Here is a 16,780-nt window from a genome sequence, read left to right as displayed (position 1 = left end):
CGGGCTGGTGGTTCTGAGTTTTATAAGAAAGCAGAATGAGCCAGGTGGTGGTGGTGGGGGCACACGCCTTTAATCCCACCAGCATTTTTGTAAGGAACAGTGAAGACCGACGAGGCAGGATTTGAGTCCAGACAGATCAGCATTCCCACGCACCCCTCCCCCCTCTGGTCACAGTGTCACTGACCCGAGAAGACATGTCAGCACCCCTCTGTCCTTTCTCCGGCCAGGATGACTGTCTACAGCGGACGGACAAACACGTCGGCCCTCCTGTACGACTCGCTCCGAACGGAAAGCGTGCCCTTCGAGGGCCTGCTGAGCGAGGGCAGCAGCATCCGCATCGAGTTCACATCTGACCAAGGCCAGGCAGCCTCTGCCTTCAACATCCGCTTTGAGGGTGAGGGACCCCCTTCTTGTAAGGTGGAGCCTGGGAGCGGGGAAAGTATGTAGGGCTGAACCTGGGCCTGGGGTAGGGGAGATATAAAGGTGAGAGACGCAGTGCCAGCTAGCCTGTGACTCCCAAGAGGGGCTTTCAGTTTTATTAATGCCATCGCCCTGCTAAGCGCCTCTTATGCTGGCACCTGGTGCACCCCCTTCCTCCGTCCATCCATCCATCCATCCCTCCCTTCCTCCCTTCCTTTTCTTCCTCCTTCCAAGAACAGCACGGTCTCCTGCTTAGACCATGGTATTCCATGTACCCTACCGAGGGACTGTGTCTCAGGCTTCCCCAGGAGTGGGTGGTCCTAATGAGGGCCAGACCGTGTGTGTCCAATGACAGGACCCAGAGTCTGAGGCATGGGAATGAAAACACTGCCTTTCTTCAGGGCTGGGGGCAAAAGGTCTGATGAGCATCACACATGAGGAAAAACGAGGCCCCAGGAGTCCAGGTGCCTGGCCCAGGTCAGAGGCACCATTCTGTTCCGAGGCAGGGTCCCCACTCAGTAGGCCAGGCTATCCTGGAAATCGCTATGTAGCCTAGGCTGGCCTTGAACAGCCTGTCGTGGCCTCTCTAGAGCTAGGAATACAGATTCTTTGAATGGTAAAGGGTGTCCTTTACCTCATCCGGCCACTACTGCTCTCTGTGTTCCCACCTCAGCCTTTGAGAAAGGCCACTGCTATGAACCCTACATCCAGAACGGGAACTTCACCACCTCGGACCCCACCTATAACATCGGCACCATCGTGGAGTTCACCTGCGACCCCGGCCACTCTCTGGAGCAGGGCCCAGCCGTCATTGAGTGTGTCAACGTGCGTGACCCGTACTGGAACGACACAGAGCCGCTGTGCAGAGGTGAGTCACCACCTCCCACAACACCGGCTGCAAAGGACAAGGCCCCAGCCTAGAAGACGCTGGACGCACAGCACATTGGTTTTAGGATGAGACCCTTTCCAATGGTCCTCTGGATCTGGTTGCTGCTGGTTCTTGGGGAGTCACAAAACGGTCCGTTTTAGGGGCTGCTCTTTCCTGCTGGCCCAAGACCTGTAGTGCACAGCTACAGGAGAGCCCTCTCTGGTGTCAGATCCTATATAATCCCCCTGCCTCATAACGCCGCCTCAGTGCACAACCCAGTCAACAGCACATGGCAGCTCTGGGTCTCATGAAGGACCATCACCCTGCTGAGGGCTGCATGTCCCTCATGGCAACACCCTGTCTACAGCCACACACAGTAGACACCAGCCCCGTTCATGATGATGAATCAGACATGGAAGGAACATGCCCAAGCCCATTCTAGGGTCACTGGAAGAGACAGAGTGAGCTTCGCCTCCCTGTTCTCAGGGCCTGGACGATGTTGGATGTGACAACCCCCACCCACACTGGCTCCCCAGTCCCTGTATCCAAGGCCACTGAGCTCTGGTATATGGAGGAATAAAGGATGTCCTCACTCTCGGCAACCACCTGGCAGTTGGCGTGAAGTCACAGCCTTGCCCTGGTGAGGGACTGGCCCCTGAATTAAATGTGTTACATTAACAGAGCAGCATTTATTGAGGCTTCAGCCTCTGCCGTACTGAGGACTTTGCAAGGCAGTAAACAGAATAGAACTGAAAAAGCTGCCGCCACATCTCCGCTCAGAAGCTTGAGCCTGGTTGCCATCTGGGCATTCAGTGAGTCCAGAGAAGGTGCTGCAAGCTGATATGGTGAGCTCGGTCATGGTCCATCATAAGCCAGTGGGCCGGCAAGGGCATTTCCTGACCACACAAGGAAGGAAACTGTTGCTAGAGTTTTCCTGCCTTGCCCACAGTCAGGACAAATCTCTGTCACCCGCCAGTCCCACAGCTGCTCAGACCCAACCAAGCAAACACAAAGACTTATATTGCTTACAAACTGTATGGCTGTGGCAGGCTTCTTGCTAACTATGCTTATAGCTTAAATTAGTCCATTTCCATAAATCTATACCTTGCCACGTGGCTGGTGGCCCACCGGCATCTTCACATGCTGCTGGTCATGGCGGCGTCTGTCAGTGTCTCTGGTCATGGCGGCGGCTGCAGCGAGTCCTTCTGCCTTCCTGTCCTTTTATTTCTCCTCTCTGTTAGTCCCGCCTATCTTTCCTGCCTAGCCACGGCCGATCAGGTTTTATTTATTAACCAATCAGAGCAACTTGACATACAGACCATCCCCCAGCACAGCCAAGTGCAGACCATCTCAAACACCTGCACTCAGGCCCATGGTCCTAATCATCCTCTATACGGACCTGCTGGGTAACACCACAAAGAACCCAAGAAGGGCTCCCACAGGACATACAGAACATCCCACAGCAGGAAGCCAAGGCTATGAGACCATACACGCCTTATCCAAAGTTAGCAGAACAGTGTGAGCTGTTCTCAATGGGGAAGAGACTACCAACCTCTGCCCTTTCGGAGCTACAGATGAGGCCAACTGTCTACACACACACACACACACACACACACACACACACACACACACAAATGCATACACACACATGCAGGTGCATACATGCACATATACATACATGCTGTCCCCAGCTCCACCCCATGTGGGTGCATAGTCATGTTGCACAGGGACCCACAGATGCCAACTTTATCCCCCATACTCCCAACCACTATGCTCTGTTGGCTTCCTCACAATGGTGTCTTCTTGTCTGTCTGTCTATCTGTCTGTCTGTCACAGCCATGTGTGGTGGGGAGCTCTCTGCCGTGGCTGGAGTGGTGCTGTCTCCAAACTGGCCAGAGCCCTATGCAGAAGGCGAAGACTGTGTGTGGAAGATTCACGTGGGGGAGGAGAAGCGGATCTTCTTGGACATTCAGTTGTGAGTGTTTGAGGCGCCCCTCACCCAGGCCCACCGCAGCAGGCGAGTGGGAAGGAACGGGCTCCTGCTTTATTGTTTCAGTCAGGATTAACTGAGTATCTAGTACTTGCCAGGGAGCTGCAGAGCCCCGGGGTTGCCACAGCAACACAGCCAGCAGCGCACGAAGAGAGCGGTCCCTGGTCTCATGAACTCATCCTAAGGTGGCTGATGTTCAGGGAGGGTGTGCACAGATAATCCATACGTGGCTTCAGTTTACAGCGTAAGGGAGGGTCGTGGCGGCCGGGGATCTGACATAAAGGAGGGGGAGGAAGGCTACCTTGGCAAAGCTCAGACCAAAGACGAGGTGGAGCGAGATGTGCGGAGGTCCGTTTGTTGTATTCCTATTATTTACGTGTCTATTGTGAGTGGAGGTTGGGGCGTGCATGTCGCAGCAAGTGTGAGGCGGTCATAGGACAACTTGTGGGTCCCAGGCATCAAACGGGGGCATCCGGTGCCTTTACTCACCGAGTCACTTGGCAGCCCCCCATTTTTTGAAGGAGCAAATGGCTCATGTGGGCAGGAATGAAGGGTGCTGTGCCGTGGACCCCCACCCCACCATAGACTCTCCTTGTCTGCCTTCCACAGCTAGTGCAGATGCCCCTGTCAGTCAGGGTCTGGTCTTCATCGGCCAGACCTTGGACTACATTAAGTGACTAGGAAGTGACAAATGGCTGGAGATGTTTGATGAATGGGGACGGCTGCTGCCCTGGGCTGCTTCCCACACGCCCTGGGCACAACCGCAACGTGCCCATCAGGAACACAGCCCCCAGCTCCCCGGGAGGGCAACGCTGAGCCCAGAGTGAAGGTGCTAGCTCTGGGTGCTTGTGTCTGAGGTCATAGCCCTGCCTGGAGGGCAGCTTCCAAGGACTGCTGGAGGAGAGAGAGAGAGAGAGAGAGAGAGAGAGAGAGAGAGAGAGAGAGAGAGAGAGAGAGAGAGAGAGAGAGAGAGAGAGAGCGCCAGCCTCTGGAGGCCTCTCAGCCGCTCCTCCCACTGCCCTCTGTGAGATGGGGACAGGACAGATGGTGGTGTCTGGAGAAATAGTCTTTCTGGCAGAGCCAGGTAGCTGGGAAGAGGCCAGAAGCAGGAGCCCAGGGGCCTCTGGCTCTGTGAGCCGCAGACGGGTCCCACGTGCCTACTGGTTATCTTCGCAGTGAATCATCTTTGTAGTGTGTATCCATAGTGTACACTGATGGATGGGTGCTGTTGGGGTGTCTCTGAGACAATTTGACCAGATCCATCCCCACACCCTGATTCCCCCCACCCACCCATCCACTCTTTCAGTTCCCCTTAAAAAGTCCCCCTTATCCTAAAAAAAAAAAAAAAAAAAAAAAAAAAAAAAAAAAAAAAAATCTAGATTTTGCATATGGGAGAAAATGTTGCCTTTGTCTGAATCTGGCTATTCTGCTTAACACGATGGTCTCCAATTCCATCTATTTTTGTGCAAATGACATCATTGCGTTTTTCCTTATGACTGAACACAGCCCATTGTGTAAACACGCCATGTTTTCTTTATCCACACACCTGTCCACAGATACCTAAGCTAGCCACACCACTCGGCCATTGTGAATCGCAACAGGTCTGGATGCGGATGCGTGAGCTCTCTGCGCAAGGCTGACTTAGGTCATTTGTGGTCTACCCGGAGAGCGGCCTGGAGTTCTGCTTTCGGTTTCTGGAGACCCGTGGTTGTCTTGGTGCAGCCCCCCACCTGCCATGACTAAGTTTCCCCTCCCGACATCCGAGTCAGCATGTGTTGTCATTCTGACTCGGAGAGATGGACCTCGCATTTGTCTTTTTTCCTTTGTGATGAAGAACACCGAACGTTTTTTTTTCTCGTCTTTATTGGCCTGTGTTTGTCTTTGGGGAACTGTCTGTTCGGTTCATGCGCTCACTGATTGGTAAGGTTATTGGGGGATGTTTAGTGTTCATGGTCTTTACAGACGCTCGCTATCAGTCCTCTGACGTGACGCTGGCACAGAGCTAGCGCTCCATCTGCCATCCCTTAGTTCGCCTGGCGGCTTCTCTCGCTTTCAGGTCCCATGAAGTCCAGTCTCTTGCTTCCTGCTGCTTTTCCCTGAGTTGTTGGACACCCTCAGAAAGCCCTTCTCTGTGCCGGTATCTTGGGGTGTTTTCTTCTATTTCCTCTAACAGTTGCCATTTCTGGTCTTCAAGTGAAGTTTTTGATCCATGATGTATCGATTTTTTTTTTTTTTTTGGAGGGGGAGGGCGGTATAGATCCTTTTCTGTTTTGTCACAAATTTCCCCTGTGCCATTTGTTAAAGGTTCTTTTTCTCTTTCAAGTGTCTGATTTGGACACCTTTGTCCACGATCACATGGCTGTCACCGTGTGGGTTCATTTCTGGATCTTCTATTCTATCTCAGGGTGTGTGTGTGTGTGTGTGTGTGTGTGTGTGTGTGTGTGTGTGTGACTAGACTGTCATGTAAAGCTGTCCCTGAAGCTTGGCCTTGGCCTTCCCGCTCCAGCTGAGCCAAAAGCCCCACAAATCTTGAACAGCTGATCTCATGGGCCAGGGACAGAATTCTACCTCCTTTTCTTCCCAGCTGTGAGACCCAGGCCTTCTCTCTGGCTGCAGTTTCTTTCATCTTCAGTGGGGGTCATGGGACATCGATGTCTATGATTCCTGGAAGCGGGCCTCGCATAGAGTGACAATAGTCTTGAATGGTGGATGGACAGCCAGAGAACCTGGATGAATCAAGAAGGGTGGTGAGGGGACAGCATTTTCCAAGAAAGGATGGAAAAGAAGAACAGTGGGTGAAGAGAGAGAGGCCAAGGGTCCCAGCAGCAAAGACAACATCCATGTAAGCTGGAGGCGAGGGAGGGTGGTCCACTTAGAGAGTTCTATCTCAGCTAGAGGCTGGGGGTGTCCGTCAAAGAAAGGACCAGTGCTGGGGGTCATCTCTGAAGCTTTGGGAAGAAAACTGCATTCTAGAGTGGTGGGGGGTGGGGGAGGAGGCTAAGAAGATGGCCCAATGGGGTTTGCCTTACACACGAGAGGACCTGAGTTCAGATCTACACTCATATAAATGCCACCTGGGCCATGGCAGCCCACCTGTCATCCTAGTACCAGGGAAGGACAGACGGGGATCCCAGGGGCAAGCTGACTAACCAGTGAGAGACTCTGCCTCAGTATATAAGGTGGAGAGCAATTGAGGAAGACCCTTCACACCAACCTCTGTCCTCTACATGCATGCACATACATGGGCACACACATGCACTCATACACACATGTGAACACACACACACACACACACACACACACACACACACACACACACACACACACACACACCTTGCTCTCAGAAGCCTGCTGTGGCTCCCTATTGCTCCTGTGATAAGTTAAAAACACACGATTCTACTTACGAGAACATTTCCCTGAAGAAGTTACCAGGCAAACTCCCCGAGCTTCAGGGGGAAAGGGGGAAATTTGACTTCCCGATTCTTGCTTTCCTGGAGGGAGTCCCACCCAGCTTTGAGCCCCACCCAGCAAGTGGTTGAGGATGCCTTCCCCGCCTCCCCCATTTCTGCCCATCTCTGCCTCCTCTCCTTTAGAAGCCTCTGAGATGTGCAGTTTTGTCCACATCCACCTGGCCACATCTCTCAGTGCCTCAGCCCAGCTGAGGACAGAGAGAAAGTGGGATCTCCTTTCATCCCTGTGGCACATGAAATACTCCATTAACCTTGAGCTTGGCACCACACTGGGCTTTATTTCCATCTCGAAGCCCATATGTTGAGAAGCTCAAACCATTAACTCAGAGTCCTCCAGGCCGTGGCACCGGCATTGGGCGGGCCATCACCAAGCTCAGGTGCCCTCTCTTCTGGTTATTCAGGCAGCTGGACTGAGTGTCGGCATCCCTGCTCCCCTCCTCCCAGGGTTCTAGGGCTATGTGTTCCCCGGCACAGATGTCAGAGGGAGCTAAGGGGAGATGCGGCGTCCAGCACTGTGGGGCGTGCTGTGAAAGGGGCACCCACGTGAAGGCACAGAGTCTGGGGGTGGGGGAAGCCACTGCTGGCTGGGGTCAAGCTTCTGCAGGTCTCCAGTGTGAGCCCTTCGCCCCTGGGCCATGACTGGCTCTTTTCACACGTTACCTTATTCAGGGCCTGGAGAGACAACTTGGTGGAGAAAGTGCTTGCTGCCCAAGGGTGAGGATCTGAGTTCAATTCCCCAGAGCTCCCCTAAAGCCAGGTGTGGTAGCGCGCTTCTATAATCTCAGTGATCCGGGGGGAGAGGGGCAGAGACGATGATCAGTTATCTGGGGTTCTCTCACCGCCTTCTGGGCTCCTCCCAAGTGCCTGGGTCACCTCTCCGGCTCCGCCCTCTGCAGCACACACAGCTTGTCTTCTAGGCCCTGGCTCCACTCCACAGCTGCTGTTCTTGGTGGTCGTCCCACGGTACTGGCGTCTCCAAAATGCCGGGGTCTCTGCTGCAACTGGGCTGCACTTTCACCAATAGCCTCCCCTGGGCTCTCTTCAGGGACTCCAGCCCCGCCACACAGTGCCAAGCCTCAGCTGCTCTCCATGACCCCTTCAGGTCTTCAAAACCAGCACCACCTGGGTGACTCTTACATGGCCAAGTTCAGCTGCCAGCATGAGGTGCAACCTTGGCTGCCTCTGAACACAGCTTCTGTGTGCTGCCTGAGGAAACCCTTCCCAGAAGACTTTGCCTCAGGGATGCTGGTCTCTTCTTAATCACTGCTGATTTCTTCAGCCCCAGCTGAGCAGCATCCATTGTCCCAGCAAAGCAAAGGTTTCACTTTAGTGGTTCTGGTCTCCTGTTAATCACAGCTGATTCTTCAGCCCCAGCTGACCAGACACCACAGATTCTTCACACAAATGGCCAAGTAGGGTCTTTGCTTCCCTCTGAAACATCACAAACCAGGTCTCCATCATCCGCACTGCTCTCAACATTCTTATCTTCCAAGCTCCTCAGAACAGCTCACAGAGCTCTCAACACTCAGTGGCTTTTCTAGCCCAAAGTTCCAAAGTCCTTCCACAATCCTCCCCAAAGCAGCGTGGTCAAGTCTGTCACAGCAATACCAGGTAATATCCTGGTACCAACTTGTCTTAGTCAGGGTTTCTGTTGCTGTGATGAAACACCATGACCAAAGCAACTTGGGGAGAAAAGGTTTGTTTGGCTTACACTTCCGTATCCCTCACTGTTCATCACTGAAGGAAGTCAGGACAGGAACTCAAGCAGGGCAGGATCCTGGAGGCAGGAGCTGATGCAGAGGCCATGGAGGGGTGCTGCTTACTGGCTTGTTCCACATGGCTTCCTTTTTTGTTTGTTTGTTTGTTTGTTTGTTTTTTGAGACAGGATTTCTTGGGTAGCCCTGGATGTCCTGGAACTCATGCTGTAGACCAGGCTGGCTTCGAACTAGAACAGATCCACCTGCCTCTGCCTCCAGAATACTGGGATTAAAGGCATGTGCCACCACCGCTCGGCAGTTTACAGCTGTATCTTATGGAGGCACTTTCTCAATTGAGACTCCTTTCGGACAGCTCTACCCTGTGTCAAACTGGCATTGAAACTAGCCAGCACAGGGAATAAGAGCTCCGTGGGAACTGAGCTAGAGGTCACCTGTGTGACATGAGGGTAAAGGACCTGCATGTTGCCTACGTCCTGAGAACTTGAGTGAGGCTGGAATCAAGCATTGCAGGATCTGTGGCGTGGCTGACACTCTCATCGGTGTCCGCAGTGCGAGAGAGCACCAGGTACTGCAGAGCGACCAGAAAAATGTGAGGTGTGGAGCCGTGCAAAGGCTGGGCCTGTCGGGAACGGCCTACTCTGCACAGGTTAGCAAGGAAGGCCCTGTGAGAGAAGAGCCCACCACGAAGGCTCCCAATTGTGAGCATGCAAATGCTTTTTTAAAAATGAGCCTGAACTAAGAATGGCCTGAAGAGACTCCCTGTAGTGAAGAGGGTCCTAGAGGCTTGTGTGAAGATTCCCAACAGCCACTGAGGCCCGGCCATGTGAGGCAGGATCAGAGTCTCTGCAAAGAGAGCCCAAGAGGCCAGTGCGTGAAGATGGGAAAATAAAGATGAAGTTATGATGGAGACTGCGGGATACTGGAAGTGCCAGGACTGTGGGGCGTCCACCAAGGAAAGCTGCAGGCATAGAGTAGAGCCAGACCGAGGAGAGGCTCTGGGTGCTGTAGGTTGTAGAAGTAGAGAAGGACACCCAAGCCCTTTGGGACCCAGTGTATTCCATCATGAGCCCCAGACGCCTGACATGAAGCTGGAGGGTTTGGTCTGATCTTTTCTTGCTGTGCCCTCCTGTTTGGAATGTGAACATTCACTGGACTGTCCTTTGCTAGACATACGGACCATGCTTTTTGACCTTACACAGCTAAGGGACCACTAAAAGACCCTGGGGAGTTTTGAGGTTGGGGTGGATGCATGAGATGGCCATGAGACTATATATGGTCATCATCGGGGATGTAATGTTGTGATGTGATTGTGAGATGGCCCCCACAGACTCGTGTGTTTGACTACCTGGTCCCCAACCACTAATGCTACTTTGGAAAGTTGTGGAGTCGTTAGGAAGTGGAACCTCCGTGAAGGAAGTTAGGCACTGGGGGTGGGTTTTGAGATTTCTGTAGTCAGCCCCACTTCCTGTCCACACTCTGCTTCCCGGGTGCAGACCCTGTGGGACCAGATGACAGGTGCTTCTGTTACCATGCTTCCTGGTCGCGATGGACTGTGTCCCTTCTTAACCTGGGAGACAAAAAAAAAAAAAAAAAAAAAAAAAAGGTACCCCCCATCCTCGCTTGAGGATCTTCTTGTCAGAATGTGACAGCGACGGAGAACTGATGCATTGCGGAAGCCCGGAGGCAGATCTAGGACCTCCAGGAGTCCCCTGCTGCAGACGTTTGGTAAAACATGAGACCCAACTCCGGACCTCGCTGGAGAATGGGCTAAGAAATGGGGCTGTTCTGCATTTTGTTATTTTCACAGCCCAGTTCTATTACCAGCTGCTTTTGAGTGCGTTAAGGGTGCATATAAATGGACTTGCCTCTCCACTGAAATTAGCAGATTGATGGATGAATCATGAGTATGCGTGTACATAATTCACATTTAAATAAGTGCGTAAGCTTTGGCGGTTTTCCCTGTTTGCCTGCCTAAATCATCTTGCAAATGCCTCTCAGACGACCTTTCAAGGGTATGATAACGACGTAAGGGTCCAACACTTGTCTGGAAGGGATAAAGGGAGACAGGACAACGGATGGATCATCATTTCTTCCTGTGTATACTATGGAAGGCAAACTCCAGGTGCATAGATAGCTACAAACCTCACCTAAGGCGTTTTCCCTGCGCCCAGGCTCCTCCACACCTGGCTGGGGTAGAAGCCCAAACACTGCCCTCTGCTGGCAATGGGGAGAATGCTATTCCCAGAGCCGGGCTGGAAGCCCTGGCAGATGAAAATTTTCACCAATGTCCTGACCTCACCTCACTCAGGACCACAGTGAAAGCTACAATGCATGACCTTCTTGCGGGCCGTTTGCATCCTTGTTGAAGGGGCAATGCATCCACGTGATCCGGACTTCAAAGGCACAGACAGACTTTTGGAAGGATTACCCACCTCCACCCCTGCCACATGAAACCAGCTCCTCCCCGCCTCCCAACAGCATTGCCATATTCCTCTCATCCTTATCTTTCAGAATGCTTCTAAAACACCTCCACAAACCCAGCACAGATGGCTTATTTACCAAAATAAAGGCACCCAGACTTAACAAGTTTCACATTGGTTTTGTTAGGCACTCTTCACAGCAACACATGAAACGAAGTTAATTACTACCAAGAATATATAACAAACGAGGCAAAGTGATGCAGGGTTTCCCCAGAGAGCATACAGCGCCTTCTTAAGAAGCAAGGCTGGACACCTGATACCAGACAGCATCGTGTTCGTGACAATGATAGAGAGCAGTGAGACCCAACCTCATGGTGTCACTTGTAACTGTTTGATCCCATTTTCTGGCACAGAGCTGAGCCAGACACACTTCTTGAAGACATGGACCGGTGGCTTTCTCAGAGCATGGTGTGAACTGCTAGTTAAGAACCCAGGCTCGGCACAGACAGGCTTTCCGTGAGCCCTAGATCTGATTTCCTGTGGCCTGGGCAAATGGCTTCTCCCAACTGAGCCTCAGTTTCCCTGTCCGCAACCTGGAAACAATCAACCCAAGTGGGCTGCCTTTTGAATGCTGCCCCGCTGCGGGAAGCACTGTTACTCTGAAGCTGTTGTTTGCAGCTGGGGTGGGGCTGCTGTGGTGATGGCCCTGAGGAGGAACGGGGGGTGTCAGAAGGGAGAAAGAGCCCCCGGGAACAGGGTTGTGACTGTACCTAGGGCAAGGTCCATTTGGAGAAGATTTGATGCTGTGGTCATCCTGTGTGCAGGGTGCCTGAAGTACCAGTTATCCAGTAACGTTCAGGTCCAAGAAAAATGGGGATGCAGCAAGAACCAACATGCTTCCCATAGGCTTCCATGGAACCAGGTGATCGGCCCATGCCAATGCTGGAACAGGTGAAAATCCAGTCAGTTGGGGTCCTGTCCTTGTAAGGGTTTCTATTGCCATGGCGAAGCACCAGGACCCAAAGCAAGCTGGGGAGGAAAGGGTTTATTCCCTTCGCTGAAGGAAGTCAGGACAGGAACTCAAGCAGGGCAGGAACCTGGAAGCAGGAGCTGATGCAGAGGCCGTGGAGGGGTGCTGCTCACTGGTTTTGATCCTTTGCTGCTCAGTCCTGATCACTGAAAACGCCCACACGAGGATGGACACGGCACACAGAACAGGAAATGCTGTACAAGGAATTGGGTAAAGATGGCAGAGGGGGATGGCTGGTGCAGGCTGGCAGGTCATGTGATACTGACCCCAGCACCTCACCTAGCACCTGCCTCAGCACCTCGTGAAGACTTAGGCCAGTCTGGTGGCCTTAGGGAAGATTTCAATCAGTCCTCATCATGTCCACCAGTTTCCTCAGCAACACCCTTAAGCCAGCCTATCCTAACAGCAGCTCTCCGTCTGCCTTGCATATGTCTCAGGATGTAAGTCCTAGATTCCTATCCCCTGTTTCCAAGTAGCCAGGGGCCCCCTGAATCCTACTGTGTTGAATTACTGTGGAGTTACCACGTCCCCCTGCACACAGTAGGTGCTCAATAACAAGGAGGAAGAGCCAGATAAAGGTTTCTGGGGAGAGTGCTTGAGTTAGTCCAAACACTTCAATTGCTCCTCAAAGAGCTGGGTGAGGCTCAAGGGAGCAGGTGGATACCAGACAGCCCTGCCTGATACGGACTTCGTAGCTAAGTCAGAGGTTCTGGCGGCAGCAGAGTTCAGCCTGGCTTCATTCCATTATCCCTTAGCGATCTGCATGTTGTAGCCAAGGCTTCAAGGGTGCGAGCAGCTTTTTAAGTCCCCCACAGTTATTTGTTCTACATAAAAAGAAGGAGCTGTGTGCTTGGATAACGATAAACAGACTTTTATTGTGAACAGTCACAGCCAGGCTCTTATTTTTCAATAACATGGTTTAAGAACAAAACATTTCACATGCAAGCAAAATCTGTAAGCCAAAGGTACATTCATTTTCATTTGCAGCACAGTTTTAAATGAGTTCATTTTATAGCTAAGTAAAAGTTAAAAATCTACAGTGTAATGCTGAGGCTTTTTGTCTGCAGCAACAGCCAGGACTCAGGGAGCTGTCTATATTTTGTCACACAGGATCACAGGACCCAAACCCGGGGCCACAGGCCACATCACAGCCCACACCTCTGCAGACCAATCCAGCCTCAGCCACGCACAAGTGCGAAGAACCCATTTCCCCCAGAGAACACCCTGCACCCACCTGTGACACCAATCCCACTACTGTGAGATGGGGTGACTGTACGGAAGGTGCTGATTACAAATGCACCCTGTTGTCACGAAGTCCACACTAGAGCAGGAATTGAGCACCAGAGTCTACACTACCACAGGGAACTTGTTGTCGTGGAGAGTGTGGAGTCTAAAGAACCAAGTTTCCCGTATGCTGGGAAGCTTTTGGTTAGGAGAGCCCTTCAGGCTGCTGTGAGGGGCCCAAGCCCGACAGACAGGCCAGGCCAGGACCCCTCTGCCTCTCTGAGGAGCTCAGCCTCCATCCCCTTGGTGTGTCTGCCCCCCGTGCATTATCCTGATGACATCTTCAAGTCTGGTGTCTCCTTCCTGAGACACGGCAGCCATTACTTAGGAGTGGCTCTCGGCCTGGCACCCCGTAGACGGCCCTGGGTTGGGTGTGGGGTGGCCTGTGGTTTGGGGGGGTGGTGCTCCCTCTGCCACAGGCGCTGCCTCCCCCGGGCCAGGGCCTCCAGGTACCACTGCTGCTCTTTCCATTGTTTTTTCCGCTGCTCCATCTTTTCCCTAATGGCTTCCAGCTTGCAGAATTCCTGATCCAGCTGCTGGAGCTCTGTTCGCAGCTGCTTGTTCTCAGCAATGACACCCTTGCAGAAGGCCTTGTGAGCCTGTTTGATCCTAGCCTCCAAGGCCTTGGTCTTCTTCTTCAGCTCCCTGGTGATGTCCTCTCCTGACTCCAGCAGGTTCAGCTCCTCCACTTGCTTCTGCAGGTCGGCCCTTTCCTTCAGGAACTGGAGGTGTGCCTCTCGGTCCATGAAAGGGATGTCGGCCACGATGCTGGCTTCTTCCAGCTCTAGGGCCTTTTTCTCCTCGTCCTGGCTCTGCTTTATCTTTGCTATGGGCTCCAGGGCCTTCAGTTTCCTCTTCAGACTGGCCTGCAGCCTCCTGCCCTGCGCCAGCTGCTTCTGGAAATCAGCCTGGCGGGAGGTTAAGTCAGAGACCAGCTCTTGCCTCCTGTCCTCGATCTCCTGACTCTGCTGGATGTAATCGTTCCACAGGAAGTCATACTTCTCCTGGGCTATCTGGTGTCTCTTCTTCAGGTACTCCAAGAAGGGTTTGTCTTCTACTTCCTCCAGGGCTCTCTCCTCCTGCAGCTCCCTGGTGTCCCTCAGCAGTACTGCCCTCCGGAACTTGGCAGCTTCCATCTCCATCTCCAGCCGGTTCATGGCCACCACAGTCTTCTTCCTCACCCTCTTCTCCAGCCGGGTCATTGACTCTGGCTTCAGATAGTTGTTGAGAATGGCCATGTGCGGGGCCTCCAGGAAGCAGGCGGGGGTTCCTTGGGGATCCTGGAAATCACTGTGGCTGCTCTCCTGTTGTCTGAGGCTGATGCTGGCTTCCGAAGAGCATAAGCTTATCGTGTCGAGGGACTTCCGGTCCAGGGGGTGCAGTCCAGACTGGAGCAGGTCCTCTCTCTGCGCCTCCTGGTCCTTGTTTACGATCTCCGGCCACCTCACCCTGAAGTCGCACATGGCCCTCTTCCTGGTCACAGGAAGCCTGTACTGCCTTTCATGAGGCGTCGAGGAATCAGTGTCATCCTGAGCAGGGAGTGCAGAGGGCCCCAAAGTCCTGGCCCCTTCTCTCTGGGGGAAGATGGTGGCACGTCTGCCCCGAGTGTCCCAGCTCGGGTAGCCTTGGCCTTGGGACTCCATAGTCCCTCCACCTCCTCGGGACAGGGCGTAGTCCTTCATAGACCCCAGCCACCCATTCTCTGGGTCACTCAGTCACCACCTTCTCGACATTGCTATTGCTCTGGCTCTGGCACAGCAGCCGACTGCCTTTGTCCAAGTCTTGGAACCAAATGGGTTCTCTGCACAATGGGGGCTCAGAACATGGAATGCTCTGGGAGTCTCTGGTCCTCAGGCTTGCTATGCCCTAGTAGGTGAGGAGAGAGGCCTTCACCTGCTGGAGGGAGGGCAGGGCCTCTGAGAGGGAGGGAAGGACCAGGTGGGAGAGGGCGTGGCCTGAGGGAGGGTGTGGCCTGTGGGAGGGGCCTAGGGTGGTGGGCGGGGTCTGTGGGGCGGGGCCTTATGCGGGAGGACGGGGCCTTTGGAGGGAGGGCAGGACCTCCCAGGATAGATGGGAGGGGCCTGAGGGAGGAAAGAGGCAGGACCTGCCAGAGGGCGCGCAGGGGCGGCCGAGGGGGTGAGGGCGAGGCCTAGATAGACCCTGGGCTTGGAGCCATCGGGTAGCGTACATCAAGGTTGGAAGAAAAGCTACAGCGGCTTGGCTCCTGCGGAGGGCAGCACATAATGGGAGGGCGCCCCATAATGGCACAACTGATCAATTGTGCCATTATGGGGCGCCGGGAAGACCCTTGGCAGTCATGACGTACACTGTGCAGGCTGGGCAGGTGCCAAGGGCCAGGGGGCTCCAGACTCCTGGCTTCGCTTTGCAGTGTGGTTTGGGTGCAGCCTGGCTCTGTTCCGCCGGCTTCGGACTCCGCCTGCTCTCTGGGTTCCCTGGAGCACGAGCGTCCTCCTGATGCCATGGCTGGTGTGGACGGGTGGAGCTTTCGCATCAAGCTACCTCCGTGTCCTAGGAAGGGAAAGCGGCCCAGAACTGTGCCCTGTACAGAAGCCTCGGTACCGCGGTTACAGGGAAGGTGAAGTGGAGAAGGCCCGGAGTGTGCAATGAAGGCTCCGGGAAGGGACCTGGAGAAAGACCTCCCCGGGAGCAGAGGAGCTGCGCAGAGCAGAGGCCCCCAGGACGGCCACTGCACTGGTCGGCTCTCCCTGCCGTGAGGGACAGCTGAGGCCCTTCCCCGGGGAAGAAATCACTTGGCTGGTGACACAAGTTTCCCGCCTCCTGGCAAGGAGGCCCAAGGGAGCTGCAGGGAGCAGGGAGAGGTGTCACTCTGTCTTGGAGGAGCTTCTGGGATAGGCCATGTGTGGTTGATGCCCTCCGCTGTGTGCTACCACTGACCTCAAATCCTACCCTGCTCCCGGGCTTTTGGGTCTCAGCACAGCTGCGTGGCTGCTCTGTGTGCAGACACAGACTGGGTGCCTGGGAAAGGCTAGTGAACAGGAGGAGGAGACTGAAGGACGAGGAGGAGGTCACTAATGCACCTTTAATCCCAGCACTGGGAGGTGGGGGCAGAGGCCGGCAGATCCCTGTGAGTTTGTGGCCAGCCTGGTCTATAGAGCTAGTTTCAGGGCTACACAGTGAGACCTGATCCAGGAAGGAAGGAAGGAAGGGAGGGAGGGAGGGAGGGAGGGAGGGAGGGAGGGAGGGAGGAAGGAAGGAAGGAAGGAAGGAAGGAAGGAAGGAAGGAAGGAAGGAAGGAAGGAAGGAAGGAAGGAAGGAAGGAAGGAAGGAAGGAACCTGGGATGCTGTCTTTCAGTGATGGATGCAAGGACAGGCTTCTGTGACCTCTGACCCTCCCTCTGCATCACTAACCATCACTCCATCCTCAGTGTCACTTTAGATCTGGAATAGTGACCCTCTCAGTACTGTTCTCTTTGCTCAAGCCTGCTTTGGGGTCTTCTGTGGTTCCACATGAATTTTAGGATTTTTGTTTCTATTTCTGTGAAGAATGTCATGGAGAATCGTAATTTTGATTGAGACTGCATGGGATCTGTGTTTCCTT

At 53.7% G+C, this 16,780-nt stretch overlaps 2 protein-coding genes across 4 annotated transcripts in view; one reads left to right on the top strand and one right to left on the bottom strand.

The window, feature by feature from the left end:
- Sez6l (seizure related 6 homolog like) overlaps window positions 1-16,780 on the top strand; it is a 164,827-nt gene that overhangs the window by 116,816 nt on the left and 31,231 nt on the right. For all 3 annotated transcript variants that reach the window (XM_006984117.4, XM_006984116.4, XM_016002638.3), the window contains exons 7-9: window positions 228-394; window positions 1,094-1,288; window positions 3,125-3,263. In XM_006984117.4, the coding sequence (XP_006984179.2) occupies window positions 228-394; window positions 1,094-1,288; window positions 3,125-3,263 (501 nt within the window). The remainder of the gene's footprint in view (window positions 1-227; window positions 395-1,093; window positions 1,289-3,124; window positions 3,264-16,780) is intronic.
- LOC102923535 (coiled-coil domain-containing protein 121-like) lies at window positions 12,772-14,997 on the bottom strand. The gene has a single exon (XM_006984124.4). The coding sequence runs from the start codon at window positions 14,880-14,882 to the stop codon at window positions 13,521-13,523; it is 1,362 nt and encodes a 453-aa protein (XP_006984186.3). The 5' UTR covers window positions 14,883-14,997; the 3' UTR covers window positions 12,772-13,520.

The sequence above is a fragment of the Peromyscus maniculatus genome, chromosome 23 (assembly GCF_049852395.1).
Source record: "Peromyscus maniculatus bairdii isolate BWxNUB_F1_BW_parent chromosome 23, HU_Pman_BW_mat_3.1, whole genome shotgun sequence".
In the NCBI taxonomy this organism is placed as follows: Eukaryota; Metazoa; Chordata; class Mammalia; order Rodentia; family Cricetidae; genus Peromyscus; species Peromyscus maniculatus.
The sequence above is the reverse complement of the archived record's forward strand: the minus strand, read 5'-3'. Positions and strand labels throughout refer to the sequence as shown.

What these genes read in the sequence shown, in the direction of transcription:
- LOC102923535 (XM_006984124.4), bottom strand. Translation starts at nt 14,882, where the DNA reads ATGAAGGACTACGCCCTGTCCCGAGGAGGTGGAGGGACTATGGAGTCC.